Source organism: Callorhinus ursinus, unplaced genomic scaffold (genome assembly GCF_003265705.2).
Source record: "Callorhinus ursinus isolate GAN/ISIS: 27379988/994484 unplaced genomic scaffold, GSC_fseal_2.0 scaffold31, whole genome shotgun sequence".
In the NCBI taxonomy this organism is placed as follows: Eukaryota; Metazoa; Chordata; class Mammalia; order Carnivora; family Otariidae; genus Callorhinus; species Callorhinus ursinus.
Window position 1 is genome coordinate 11516652 of NW_027397093.1, and position 15361 is coordinate 11532012.

The following is a 15361-nucleotide window of genomic DNA, read 5'->3' on the forward strand; positions in this document are numbered from 1 at the left end:
CTTAAAAGAACTCCTTTCTACATCCTCTCCCAGGAACTGAAACACTCCTGAAACGTAATAGAGAGTTAGATCTAAAGAACACTGGATAGTACTGAGAACCACGGAGTTCCTCCTAGAGATAATTAAAAGGAACTTCAGAAGAAAAAGTGAGGTCCTACAATGCCAGCTTCTAGAAAATTTTCAATAAGGGACTAAGGACTCCCTCTTGTTTGCTGCCCAACCTACTCTCCCCTCCCCACACTCCACACTCTGTTCCATTCCTGATGGCATTTCCACCCCTTAATCAGTGTTTTTAAAAAATATGTTTCTGGAAAGAATAAACCGGGCAGAACAAAATCTTACAAACTACACTGAAGTGACAAAAGAAAGTTGTCTACCCCTGAGACCTCAGGTAAGTTACCCTCCCAGGCTTCAGTTCCTCATCTTTAAGAATACCTTCCCAGCTCTAAAATTCAATGCCACTTATATGCAGACAATCAGATGTACCAACTGAAAGATCACTTGGATCAGAAGGGAAATGTCAATTGTTTTAATATTTTGGGCTTTTCTCCAATTTGAGGGGAGGGGCTAAAATATCATAAATGCCTGAATTAACTATTTATCTCAAACTCCAAGAGATAAGTCCTTTACTGTATTAGCTGCTAAAATAAAACACTCTAAGACTCATTAAGAAGCTCACATAGTGTCAAATCACTATGTGTACACCTGAAACTAATATAACATTGTATGTCAAATATATTCCAGTAATAAAAATAAAACGCCTAAAGGAGAATCATTTTAATTAACTGATTCAATCTTAAATCATGTTTCATTTTCATAGTAGACATTCTAATAATAAAGAAAAAAACCTCGCATACTTATTTTTTCAAAAATGAAATAAAAAAATCAACACTTAAACCTCAGCTATCTGTAGTTAAGAGCAAGTATTATAGGCTGATGTGTTCTATCCAATATTTCCTTCTTTGGTAGAGTACAGAAATCTTCTGTGCAAGACATCTGAGTCAGTCACCACATTTACCCCACCACCAGCCTAGGCCCACAGCGGCAGGGATCCACCACAAGAACTAATTCTGAATAACAGCATGTAATGACTCAAGGTACAATTTGTAGGAGCACCTATGGAGTGTTCAAAAAATTCTTAGCTTAAAATTTTTCTCACTTCCTCTTAAATCTCAGCATGCATCAAGAAACAATATAAATACAAAAAAGAGAGAGAGAGAGAGATTAAGTATAGATTGCTAAATTTACAAAGGGCAGAATTAGAATTGTGTTTAATTCACAAATTTGTTTGTTTCGTAATGTACCCTAAATTAATTTTTAATGATCACCATACAATGACTGCTGATTTCAGGAGGGGGAAATTGTTATTTTCAAAATAAAATGAGGCATTTAAACTCAAAGTACTTTTAAATGTGTAAATCTGTAATTTGAACGTAGGCATAAAAGGTAAAATAATCAGCTACTGTATCGCCTCTTTAAAAACTTAACTTATTCGGCAAGACGCGCTTTTTACCAAAAATTGTTTCCACTTACTTTCTTCCCCCACTTTTCTAGAGGAACCATCACTTTCCAGGAGGAAACTGCACCAATGGGGAAGCATGAAACAAGTATGGTAAGACAAAGTTAATTCTTAATTGGTAGGGTCAAGAGGAGGAAAAGCATGTGTTAAAGAGAATGGGGACCCAGGCCACAGACAGACACAAGGTCTGATTAATTCACTGCTTACAGTCGAGCAGTGAAAGAGCGTAATGCTACTAAACTGAAAAATAACCAAAATTCTAGTTACCCGTTTCCATTTTCAAGGTAAAAATTTTTTTCTAATTATTCTTGCAACTAATAAAAACAGTCACACTTAAGGGGTAGGGAGAAGTAGAGTGGATGGGTGGGAAGTAACTTCTGTCATGTATATCTTTTTATAGCATTTTGATTTTTGAACCAGGTAAATGTATAACAAAAGCAAAATGAGATTTAAAAATAAACATTTCTTGTTTGTTCTGATGTCATTATGTACTTGAGCTTCTTTGGGCTGAACTAATTTTATTTACTTTCTTTCATTCTGACAATTAAGTTTTGCAACACCCATTACAGTCTGGTTCCTTCCAGATCAGCATAAAACCGAGACAGCTATAAGCATGTACACAGCATCTCTCAATGGCACTGGCACAAAATAAAGCTCAGCAACCCCTATTTACTAAATGATGGATAACTTTTCCCCTCCAAACATTGAAAAACATTGAGCAGCAGATTTCCTGCTCTGCTTTTTTGCTATTTCTCATCTGCTAGAAGCAAAGGAGAGAGAATAAGGAAAGAGATTAGGTTAGGGAAAGGTGAGGTCATGGAGAACCACGGCTGATTCACAGCTTGGCAGAACATGCAGTGAACCACGGACTGAAGTTAGGAGAAACTTTAGATACAGTTAACTTTTTCCCTTTTGATTTTGAAGGCTAGGACAGGTGCCCCATCTAAACTCCTAAACCTATTCATTTTCACAATGGGTTGAAAACCTCAATGACACATCTCCAAAAGCAAAATTCTAGAGCCTGCAAAGGAGACTGGGAGGAAATGCAAACAGAGAGATGACATTGGCTGGGAGTTTCATTCCCCAAGAGCAGGGTCCACACAGGTCACCTGGAGAGAAACTTGCCCCTCAAATGAAGTCGGTAGGAATGACCAGGCCAAACGGTTCTCAGGAGCCTGTTCAAAAAGATGAAAGCACCCACCAAATATAGAAAGCCTGATATCCCCTTGTAATGTTTTTTCTTCTGCTTTCCCCAAAGAAATCACTCAATATGAGCCAGAGTCAGTCTGCCCGGCACAGCCCCGAGTCCCAGATGAAATGACATTCTGACACATATTCAAGCACAGTGTTACACACCGGCACACGGGAAAAGGCACAGCACACAGCACAAGAAAACCTCACAGACATGCTTTTTTCTCTTTTGAAGCAAAAAAGAGACGAGACGGCAAGAGAAAGCTTACCTTCTAAATGTGAGAAAAAGAATAAAACAAACAAGAGAACAAAAAAAGATGCATAAAGAAGTCATAACAGGGAAGTGAAAGTTGTCAAATATGCAAAAGCAAAATTAAGTAAAATACCAAAGACTTAAAATGATTTCACCATCTAGATTTAAAACACAGTCTTAAAACTCGTTCAAGAACTCTGTGCCTCTGTGAACAAATCCAGAGTTAAGAGAAGCTGATTTCCTTCTGCATATTTAGATTCACTTTCTGGGCAATGTGATTTTCAGACCCCAGCTTTGACCTTACCTTCCTGGTGTCCTGGAGAACAAACACAGCCCTACTGGGTACCCAATGGAAGTCATACTACAAATCCCCTCTTTGCTACCAGTCTGCTGGGGAGCCCTGGAAATATCATTTGGGTCCCACATGGGGAAGCTGGATCCTGGAGACAGTGTGTTTCCCCCACTGCTCATATCTTGGGCTCCTACGAGGAGAGTGTAAACGCAAATGCCTCTGTTCTCCCAGTCACTAGACAGAGAGAAGTAGACCAGAGCAGCAATAATATAAGACCACGGCTGCAAGGCTCTGGAAGGAATCCACCAACCCTTTTGGAGGCCAGGAGAAAATTCTAGATAAAGGGTGAGGGGACCCCTCAAAACTCATTGACGAATGTGAAAACTATATTTTAATTAAGCTTTCCTTAAGGAAAATGGTATGACAAATGGACACACCTAAAAATGCCAGGAGTTTCCTCTGTAGATTTCTTAGGTCAGAGGTTGGTTAAGTTTCCATAAAGTTCGGTCACAGTCATGTTCTGTATCTTACTCAGTCACCTAGCAACAACCATCCACATAAAAAGGCAGGGTTCCCACCCAGGGGAGTATACACCATATAGGAATTCCTCCACCAGACCCGATGAGTGTCCAGCTTGAAGAAAAAGCTACACGTCTCAGCCTTCAACCCCACAGACCTACTTATTTGTTCTAGCTTGGGGCAAAGGAAGTTTGCAAAAGCAGCAAGTAACCCATGAAACCCATGAAAAGTGAAGTAGAAATTATTTCATAATACCTGCGGGGTCTTACGCTACCCACAATTACAAGATAAAGTGTGAGGGGAGAATTCAGGAGTTAGCTTATTTCTCCTCCAGTAACACTTACCTTGCTGGCCCAGGCATCTTCATCCCAAGAAGTGAGTTGTAATACACGAATGATCTCATTAATTTCAGCACTCATCTTCTCTACAGTAAAATTGCGGTTTTTCAAAGCTTCTTCTATTCCTTGGTTTTTTGAATTTTTAGTTGTTACAAAAATCTTCATAGCTGTAAAAATAAACAAACGATGAGAAACTAAGCTTGGAATTTAATCTTGCTGTATAACAACATTCACACAAGATGTTCCACACTTCAAGTACATGTTCTGGGTTTCTTAGGTCTTAAGAAGAATATACTAGGCTGGCTCAGTTGGTAGAGCATGTGACTCTGGATCTCGGGGTTGTAGGTTTGAGCTCCACATTGGGTGTAGAAATTACATAAAAAAATAAAACCTTAACAACAACAAAAAAGAATATATTAAAAACAAAACAAAACAAAAAACACTGCAAGTGTGCCAATAAAGTTCTAATATCAGCAACTTTAAGGTACAAGACATCATTAAAACATGATCAGGGAGCTAATTTAACATGCGTATCCTGAGTAGCTACAATCACAAAATATCCAATATCTTTCTAAATCACTTATCATACCAGCCCTGACACTGGCCCCATCTAACACACACCTAACAGGACAAGATGAAAACAGTAAAACTCTAACTGGAGTATCCTGCTGCACCCAATCCTAATGGAAGATCCAAAAGTGTCAAGTTTCTCTTCCAGAATTTCTCTCATCATGTAGCAGGAAATTTCTAACCCCCAAGAGTAAAGAAGAAAACAATAATAATTTGAAGCACAGGAGAAAGAGAATATCTTCTCAGGAAATAACTGAAATTGTTAAAACAAAGACTGATCAACACTTTATTGAGTTACCCAGATGAGAAAGAAATCTTACTCCCAAACCTTTATCTCATGGAACAACTGGCCTCAAAAACATATTTCCCATGGAGATTTTAAGACTCTACTCACAAATGTTTTTGCTTTCTAGTTCATTTAAGGGCTTTCTGAGCTCTTACCTTCACCTCTCCTTTTCTAGCTACTATCTGAAATGACAAAGCAGGGAGGTAGGAGCTGGGGGTGACAGTGACATGCCTCGTAAGCTTCTGAAAATAGAGCTGCCCTCTGATAGTTAAACTAATTAACCCTTAACTGGATTAAGATAACTTATGTAAACCATGAGGTGTCTGGTACATACTAGAGACCCAGTGAGTACAGATCCCTTGTGCTAGCTGAGACAGCAGCCACCAGGCTCTACCCAGTAGGGAAGGGGTCCCATGTGGTATAGACTACCAACTCTGTAATGCAGAGAACAGTTAAATTTCTTTTAGGAAAAACAGTGTTAGCATAACACTGAAAGGGTCTTTGGGTTCACTTCTTTATCCTATAATGCTCTATAATATCCATGCCAGCTCCTAATTTCTTTTCATAATACAAATAAAAGTGTAAAAATTCCTATGTCCAAGGGCCGGCTGGGTGGCTCGGTCAGTTGAGCGTCTGCCTTCGGCTCAGGTCATGATCCCAGGGTCCTGGGACCAAGCCCTTCATCGGGCTCCCTGCACCGTGAGGGGCCTGCTTCTCCCTCTCCCACTCCCCCTGCTTACACTCGCTCTCTCTCTCTCTCTCTGTCAAATAAATAAAATCTTTTAAAAAAAAATTTCTATGTCCAAGACTAAAGGTTCTAGATATCCCACCTCCCAGCAAAGGGGCCTACTAGAACTTCAGAACAGAGCGAGGCAACAAGAAGGGCAGTTTCAAACAAGGAACAGGAGCCGGAGAGCATTTCGGAAGATGAATACTGGTTCTTAGCCAATCAGCTGCAGCCATCAGGTAGCACCCAATCTATCAGGCCTCGTTTTTACCCCACCTGAAGGACATGCAACTAAGCAGTAAAAGAAAATTAACATCAGAGTTTAGAATACAATGACTTCTGTTCTTTTTTTTTTTTCCTGTAAGACCAGGTACAGGCAGAAAATACCTGAAATGAGAACTGGCAGCAACTCCTTCACGGTGTTCATGGAGTTCACCAACATCACTCGGTGTTCCTGGTGAGTCAGTTCCTGCTGCCTCTCATCAATCATCTTAGCCATCTTTGTCATTCCTGGGGCACAAGGAATAAATTGTGCAGGGGGAAGAGTGAAACGTTCCAGACTCTGGCATTCTGAGCCTAAATCCATTATGAACGACTATGAAAATCTGAACTGCCCAGAGAACTATCACTGAACTGTAGCATTTATGATACAGAATCTTCTGGACAGGTCGAACTTAATGCAACTTCATTCATTTCAACTGAAAGTAATTTATTAAATGTAAATCCTAAATATGACATCATTTTCACACGTTTGACATAAATACATTCACAAACACAAAAACATACTGAAAAAACAAATATATATTTGTTTTTTTGTTTATATATATATATTTGTTTATATATATATTTGTATATATACCAGGTTCGTGTCACGTTATCTGGCCACTGCGCCTACATAAGCATCTCATGTGAGCCTAGTACCGAGAAGCCAGTGGCTGAAGAAAATCTTAAGAATTACAACAATGTGTTTTGTTTTCATCTTTATATTTTTCTGTTCTTTCCAATCTGTCCAAAATAAGCATGTACTATTTTTATAATTAGAAACAAACAAAAATTTTATAAAAATAATTACAGTTAGGACAGCAATCAAAAGTATCTGGTGTTTTGGAATCAGCCTGCTAGCCCTTTTTGTTTACTTTGGTTATTATTCAAAGGTGCTATGTGATTCTCTACAGCTTTGGTTTTCAAACTGCTCATAGGATTTCTTAAGGTTTCACAGATCATCAAGGGGTACCAAAGGGAGATGGAAAAGGAGGGGTTGTCCCTGCTCCATTCAGAGTAGCTCCATTTTTGTCTTTTATATGTTGAGATTCTGCCTAAGATTTTATTTGAAGAAATAAACTTCTTTTCCCAATGCTATGGGAAAGTTTAAAGAACACTGCTCTAAAGGCATTTCCTGCTGATCTTCAATGATGGCTCAGAGAAATTCTTAAATGCCATAAGTTTACAGAATGACTGTATCGGAACCTCATGAAAACACTGTTAAGAATCATTTTACCTAATACAAAAGACTTTTATGAGGTGGTATGCGATCTTTAATACTGACAAGTTAAACATCTGATGTTTGGTCTCAATCATACTTTAAGAACCCTCCAGTTCATGTTACATGGCTTTAACAGAAAAAGCTGGTATCTGTTCATGTATTTTGAATATTCAGTTCTCAGGTGACTAAACAATCATTTCAAAAAGAGATTTAGTCACAGTTCTTCTCTCCTTCTAGGTCTGATTATATTATGCAGCCTCGGGCTAGGGCATGAATCCATAATAGTAGGCGGGCTAATTAACGAGCTAAGAGGTCATTAAAGAGCTACAGGCTAGCTGGCAGACAGCGAAGGAATGCTGTATAATGTGGAATGGAGAGGTCAGAATTCAGGGTGGCCTTAAGCATTACAGTGATAGAAAAGTATTTCCTACATTCTCCAGCAACATTTGCAATGTCTAGTTTAATTCATTAGGCAGGGCCAGGATTTGTAGAAAGCAAATTCAGCTTTCAGAGACAATGATATCTCAAGTAGAAACCCAGTGTCAGCTCCATCAAAAGAGGAGATACACCTCAAAGCCCAATGCATCATTACTTATCTTCTGCAAAAGGCAGGGGGGAGTCCTCCTTCCACCTTGATCAGACCTAGACAATCCATAAAAACATTTTATTATAAAAACTGGACATGACTAACCTGGTCCAAGATTCTTTGTGTAGGTGACCAAATCTTCCATAGTTTCCACCACCTCTGCCACTGTAAGATATTCCAAAATTCCTTTGCAAACTCTAATAATTTTACGAACCTGAAAATGCATTTCAGTTTTTAGTTGAGTGAGTGAATAAAGTGGAAAACATGCTAATTCAGCTGGGTAGCTATTCAACATTTTCTCATTCTAAATCATCACCAATCCTCCATTATTACCTTCAAAACTATCTTTAAGACTTTTGTCTGGAAGAGGTCTGCATGGGCCTCAGATTGCCTACCTCAGCCTCATCGAAGGTGAGGAGCAGGTCTGATGTGCCAGAGAGGATGCCCCTTGACCCATCGATTAGATAATCTCGAGCAGGCACTGAGTAAGGGTCTGACTGAAGCATCTGGGCTGCCTGGACAAGCTTGGTGCAAGCATTCTCAACCCTGTGGGGAAGAACATGGAGTTAACTCCCTGGCAGAACCAAGCAGAAGAATAGAAAATGCAAATGTAAAGAATGTAAAGGGACATATTCACATTTTTTTTCAGACATGGAAAACAGCCAAGACCAAGTTACAACAGGACTTAAGTTTTTAGCTCTTAAAATCTACAATTAAGGGCTACACATCCATTCATCCATCCATCCATCCATTCATTCACCTCATTCAAAGCACTAAGCCCTTGTTCTTTGTTATTTCCTGGCAACAAAAAATGATGACAAAATGTTTTAGACCTTTCACTTTAGGTTGCTATACATCTCGGCAACTCCTTTGTTTTCTTCTTTCTCACCCTATACACACTGCCATTAAAAGACACTACACAAAGAACAGAAAACCTTGACAACAGTTTCAGATTTATTATCTAGAACTAAAATGCCAAAGCACTGGGTTAAGTGAAATTTAATAATCAGATAACAGAAAGGATTAGGAGGAAACAAAAAGTATGAAGTAATGCATAAATTTCCCATTCATCTAGCTAAATGGATTTGACAAATCCACTGGACTGTTTGAAAACAAACCTATAAAACTATATTGTTAATTAAAATGTCACTAGTGGGGCGCCTGGGTGGCTCAGTTGGTTAAGCGACTGCCTTCAGCTCAGGTAATGATCCTGGAGTCCCGGGATCAAGTCTCGCATCGGGCTCCCTGCTCAGCAGGGAGTCTGCTTTTCCCTCTGACCCACCCCCTCTCATGTGCTCTTTCTCTCTCTCTCTCTCTCATTCTCTCTCTCTCAAATAAAATAAAATAAAATAAAAATAAACAAAATGTCACTGGCATCAATAACTGAACCAGTTATTGATAGTTTAATGTTAATACAGTTTAATAACACAGACAACCTGATCATATGTAACAATGAATGAAAGAATGAATGAATGAATCAGTAAAGAGCAAGACCTCATTGCTGTGGCTTTGGATCACTCTTAAAAGACTGGTTGTTTACTGTTCCTTTTTAAATTTTAAATTAAATTTTTAATTTAACTTATAGAGATATGTATATTCATACATATGACAGTCAGTGAAAAATCACCTTCTTTCCACTATCTCCTAGTCATTCATATTCCATCTACTTGCAACCAATGTTATGAGTCTCCTCTGTATTCTTTAAAATAAGACACTTCATGCGTAAGAAACAAAAACAGGCTTCCTCCTTTTTTATACAAATAGGATCATACCAGGCATACTCTCTGCATTCTGCTTTTTCCACTTAATTTAACTTAGAGATATTCTAATGAAAGTACATAAAGAGCCTCCTCATTCTTTATTTTTTTCCTCCTCATTCTTTAATACAGCTACATAACTAGTCCATAATTTATTAGCCTGCTACAAAAAAATCACCTTGAAAAATATCAGTGTAAAATGTATATATCTGTAGGATACAGGCCAGAAAGGAATCGCTGAATCAAAGGTGTAGACATTTACAATTTTGACAAATGTTGCTATATTGCCATCCACAGAGGTTATTAACATCCCCCCCCATGGATGACAGCAGTACCTGTTTCCTCAGTCTCAACAACTTGGTATAGAATCAAACTTAAGTTTATCTTCACCAATATGAGAGACCAAAGCTGGATTTCAATATAGTTTTTTAACTAAGGTAAAATTCACATAACACAATTAGTTGCTCTAAAGGGTACATACAATTCAATGGCATTTAGTGTATTCACAATGATGAGCAACTACCACCTCTCTCGGGTCAAAACTTGTGATAACACTTCAGAAATGCACCCTGAAACATGGTATGTAATCACTCCCCATCTCCCCCTTTCCCCCATCCCCTCGTGACCACTAATTTGCTTTCTGTCTCTATGAATTTACTAATTCTGGATATATCATATAAAAAGAATCATGTGACTATGTGACTTTTTGTGTCTGGCTTCTTTCACTTAGCATAAATGTTTTCAAGGTTCATCGAGGTTATAGCATGTGTCAGTAGTTTGTTCTTTTTCATACCTGAATACTTTATTGTATGTGTATATGTAAAAATTTGAAAATTTGCTTATCCATCCATGTATTGATGGACATCTGGGTTGCTTCCACCTTTTGGCAATTATGAATAATGCTGCTACTAACATTCATACACAATTTCCATGTGGATTTAGGTTTTCATTTCTCTTGGATATATACCTACAAGTGGAAGTCTATGTTAATTTTTTGAGGAAATGCCAAACTGTTTTCCACAGCAATTGCACCACTTTACATTCCCACCAGCTTTGTAGAAGGGTTCCTATTTCTTCACATCTTTGCCAACACTTGTTATTTTTTGGTTCTTAAGGTTTTGGGGGGTTAAAGCCATCCTACCAGGTGTGAAGTGGTATCTCATGGTTCTAATGTGATTTCTTTACTGATCAAAGATGAACATCTTTTCATGTGCCTGTGGGCTATCTGTATATCTTCTTTGGAGAAAAGTTTATTGAAGTCCTTTGTTCATTTTTTAATTGGGATGTTTGTCTTGTTGTTGAGTTGTCAGAATTATTCATATACTCTGGGTATTAAATCTTTATCAGATATATAATTTGCAAATATTTTTGCCTATTTTGCAGGTGCTTTTTACTCAACATAGTTTTAATTTGCATTTATTTGATTATTAATGAAGTTAAGAATATTTTTATATTTTTTAAATTGTAAAATAAAATTATACAAACACTGTATGACCATTATGCTCAAGCAAGTATCACATATACAACAATCATACTTCAGAAATGAAATATTACCAAGTACTTTAGAAGCCCCACCTAACCAGAACTAATCATTATCCTGAATTTTGTTAATTATTCTCTTGATTTTTTTGTATACTTTCAGCACCTATCTATCTATACATACCTAAACAAGTGCCATTTAGTTTTGTCTATACATATTAAAATCTTAAATTAGTGTAACTGTACTGTTACATATGCTTTTGTTCAATATTATGATTTTGAGACCCAACATGTTGAGGACTATAGCTAATGTGTCATATTCCACTGTATGGATATACCATAATTTACCCATTCGACTTCTGATTGACATTAGAGGTATTCTAGGTTATTATATTTTTTACTGGTGTTTCTATCAATACTACTACAATGAACATTCTTATACTGGCTTCTGGTGCACACGAACAGTATATCTAGTAGTGGAAAAACTGGGTTGCAGAAAATGCTATATTCAAATTCTATCAAGGAAAGCCAGTCTTCCAAAGTGATTACACCAGTTTAATACGCGGACCAGCAGTGTTCACAATTGCTCCACAACCTTACCTTGGCATTGTAAATTTTTAATATGCCAATGCGGTCATTGTGAAATGCTAAATTATTGTGAATTTAATTTGCATGTCCCTGTTACTAATGAAACTGTTGTGGGTGGAGTGGGTTTGTTTTGTTTTGTTTTGTTTTTTAGATTAATTTATTTATTTACTTGAGAGAGAGAGAGAGAATGAGAGATAGAGAGCACGAGAGGGAAGAGGGTCAGAGGGAGAAACAGACTCCCTGCTGAGCAGGGAGCCCGATGCAGGACTTGATCCCGGGACTTCAGGATCATGACCTAAGCCAAAGGCAGTCGCTTAACCAACTGAGCCACCCAGGCGCCCTGTTTTGTTTTGTTTTTTAATGTTAATGGGCCCCAAGAGTTTTGACAGGTAGCATTTTTGTTATCATCCAGCTCTAAATAATTTTCATTATGACATCTGTGACAATGAATTGTTGGATATACTTTTAAAAAAGGGGGGCTTTTCTAGTTATCTTTTTGCTATTGATTTATCATTAACTGCAACATGCCAGAGAATGTAGCCTGTAAGATAACAAGGGTTTGAATTTTGAAATGTGTTGAGGCTAGCTTGATGGCTTAACACATGATCAATTTTTATAAATTTTCTATGTGTGCCTGAAAAGAATGAGTATGCTCCAATTTTTACGTGAAATATTTTACATATTCCACTAGCTCAAGCTTGTTAATTAAAACTGTTCAAATTTTCTATATCCTTGCTGATATTTATTGTCTTTTATCTATCAATTACTGAGCGATGAAATCTCCTACCATAACAACAGATTAGTCTATATCTCCTTGTAGTTCTATTTGTGTTTTATATATATATATATATATATATAGAAGCTAACTTTTTAGGTACATATAAATTTACAATTATTATATAACCTGAACCTATTTATCATATGTAACACCTCTCTATATCTCCCATGTTTGTTGCCTTAATGTCTAATTTGTCTGACATTAATATTGCAAATCAGTTTTCTTTGACTATTTTCAATTTCTCTGTCATTGTGTTTTAGATGTATCTTTTTAAATAACATATAGCTACATATTTTTAATCCAGTTCAGGAATTTTTAACTTAATGATTTAGCCCATTTAAATTTATTAATATTACTGGTATATTTAGAATTATTTTCTTTTTTTTCCAAGATTTTGTTTATTTATTTGAGAGGGAGAGAGAGAACAGGGGAGGAGAGGGAGAAGCAGACCCCCTGCTGAGCAGGGAGCCCGACTTGGGGGCTCAATCCCAGCACTCTGGGATCATGACCTGAGCAGAAGACAGATGCCCAACCGACTGAGCCACCCAGACACCCCATCCTTTTTTTTTTTTTTTAGAATTTTTTTTTTTATTAGAGAGAGAGAAAGAGAGGGAAGGGCAGAGGCACAGGGAAAGAGAGAATCCTAAGCAGGCCCCACACCCAACACAGAGCCTGACTCGACGCTCAATCCCACAACCCTGAGATCATGATCTGAGCGGAAATGAAGAGTCAGGGACCTAACCAACTGAGCTGAGCCACTCAGGTGCCCCTAGAATTATTTTCATATCTTATTATTTATTTTCCATATAGCCTGTAATTTTAACATATTTTCCCCTTTTTTGGGGCGGGGCCAAGGAGAAGATTGCTAGTTTTTTCTACCTTTTTCTTATTCCCTTTACAATTTTAAAGGTTATACACTCTGTGCTTTTTGTGGTTACCTTAAATACTTCAGCATGCATACTTGGCGTGTTAAAAATCTAAAATAAAAGCTGTCCTCTTAACACAGCTGGCAGTTCATCAGTCTCATAAAAATCTAAAATGAGTCAATATTTTTACCTTCTTCCCAAACAAAAAATGATCTTAGGATACTTAATTCCCAATCATCCCTTTCCTGACCTTTATGCTACTGTTTTCAAGTTTTGTTTTGTTTACATTGTTTTCATGTATAAAATATTGTATCTTTCATTTTAAACCTTTAAATCTTGTTATATTTTACATTATTATACTATATAAGTCAAAGTTTGTTTATATTTACCAACAAAGTGTCCCATATTTTGGATAATCATTCCCTCGTATATCTCAGGCCTTACATCTAGAATCATCTGATGCTGTCTGAATTACATTCTTTAGAATTTCCTCTTAAGAGAATGCTGGTGACAAAATGTAACCATTTTTGTTTGTTTGAAAATATCTATTTTGCCCTCTACTTCAAAGACTATTTCAGGAGTACAGATTTCTAGGTTGACAGCTATATTATTGCACATTGAGGGTATTATTTCACTATGATGTAAAAAAAGAAGCAGAAAAATATATGATGACAGAAGCAGAGGTAAGTGCAACCACTCTGAAAAACAGTATGGAGGTTCCTCATAAAGTTGAAAATAGAGCTACCATATGATCCAGCAATTGCACTACTGGGTATTTACCACAAAGATACAAATGTAGGGATCCGAAGGGGTACGTGCACCCCAATGTTTATAACAGCAATGTCCACAATAGCCAAACTGTGGAAAGAGCCAAGATGTCCATCGACAGATGAATGGATAAAGACGATGTGGTATATATATACACAATGGAATATTATGCAGCCATCAAAAGGAATGAGATCTTGTCATTTGCAATGACGTGGATGGAACTGGAGGGTGTTATGCTGAGTGAAATAAGTCAATCAGAGAAAGACATGTATCATATGACCTCACTGATATGAGGAATTCTTAATCTCAGGAAACAGGCTGAGAGTTGCTGGAGTGGTGGGGGGTGGGAGGGATGGGGTGGCTGGGTGATAGACATTGGGGAGGGTATGTGCTATGGTGAGCGCTGTGAATTGTGCAAGACTGTTGAATCACAGATCTGTACCTCTGAAACAAATAATGCAATATATGTTAAGGAAAGAAAAAAAAAAGAAGATAGCAGGAGGGGAATGGGGGAAGGGGGGAAATCGGAGGGGGAGACGAACAATGAGAGACGATGGACTCTGAAAAACAAACTGAGGATTCTGGACGGGAGGGGGGTGGGGAGGATGGGTTAGCCTGGTGATGGGTATTAAAGAGGACACGTTCTGCATGGAGCACTGGGTGTCATGCACAAACAATGAAGCATGGAACACTACATCAAAAACTAATGATGGGGCGCCTGGGTGGCTCAGATGGTTAAGCATCTGCCTTCAGCTCAGGTCATGATCCCAGGGTCCTGGGATCAAGTCCTGCATCGGGCTCCCTGCTCCTTGGGAGCCTGCTTCTCCCTCTGCCTCTCTCTCTCTCTCTCTGTCTCTCATGAATAAATAAATAAAATCTTTAAAAAAAATTAATGATGTAATGTATGGTGATTAACATAACAATAAAAAATTTTAAGAAAAAAAAAGCAGCAGAGGTAAGAGTGATGCAGGGCTACAAGCCATGGAATTTGAGCAGCTTCTAGAAGCTGGAAAAGGCAAAGAAACAGATTCTCTAGAATCTCCAGAAGAAACACAATTAACCCATTTTGGACTTCTGAACTCCAGAACTGGAAGACAAAACATCTGTGTTGTGTTTGTTACAACAACAATATGACACTGGCCTCCAACTGAAATTTGCCAGACATTAAATAGGCATGAAAACACCACCCACAATGAAAAGAAAAAAAAAAATAATTCAAAAACAACCCAGAAATGACACAGATGATAGAATCAATAGACAAGAATGTTAAAACCATTATTACAACTGTATTCCATATGTTCAAAAGCTAAAGGAAAGTTTGAGTATATTTTTTTAAAGATTTTATTTATTTATTTGAGAGA

The 15361-nt window shown here is 37.6% G+C and overlaps 1 protein-coding gene across 2 annotated transcripts in view; it reads right to left on the bottom strand.

The window, feature by feature from the left end:
- Positions 1–15361, bottom strand: part of VCL (vinculin) — a 110407-nt gene that overhangs the window by 39619 nt on the left and 55427 nt on the right. For both annotated transcript variants that reach the window (XM_025850349.2, XM_025850348.2), the window contains exons 3-6: positions 8160–8310; positions 7870–7978; positions 6083–6205; positions 4119–4279 (exon numbers count right to left, since the gene is read on the bottom strand). In XM_025850349.2, the coding sequence (XP_025706134.1) occupies positions 4119–4279; positions 6083–6205; positions 7870–7978; positions 8160–8310 (544 nt within the window). The remainder of the gene's footprint in view (positions 1–4118; positions 4280–6082; positions 6206–7869; positions 7979–8159; positions 8311–15361) is intronic.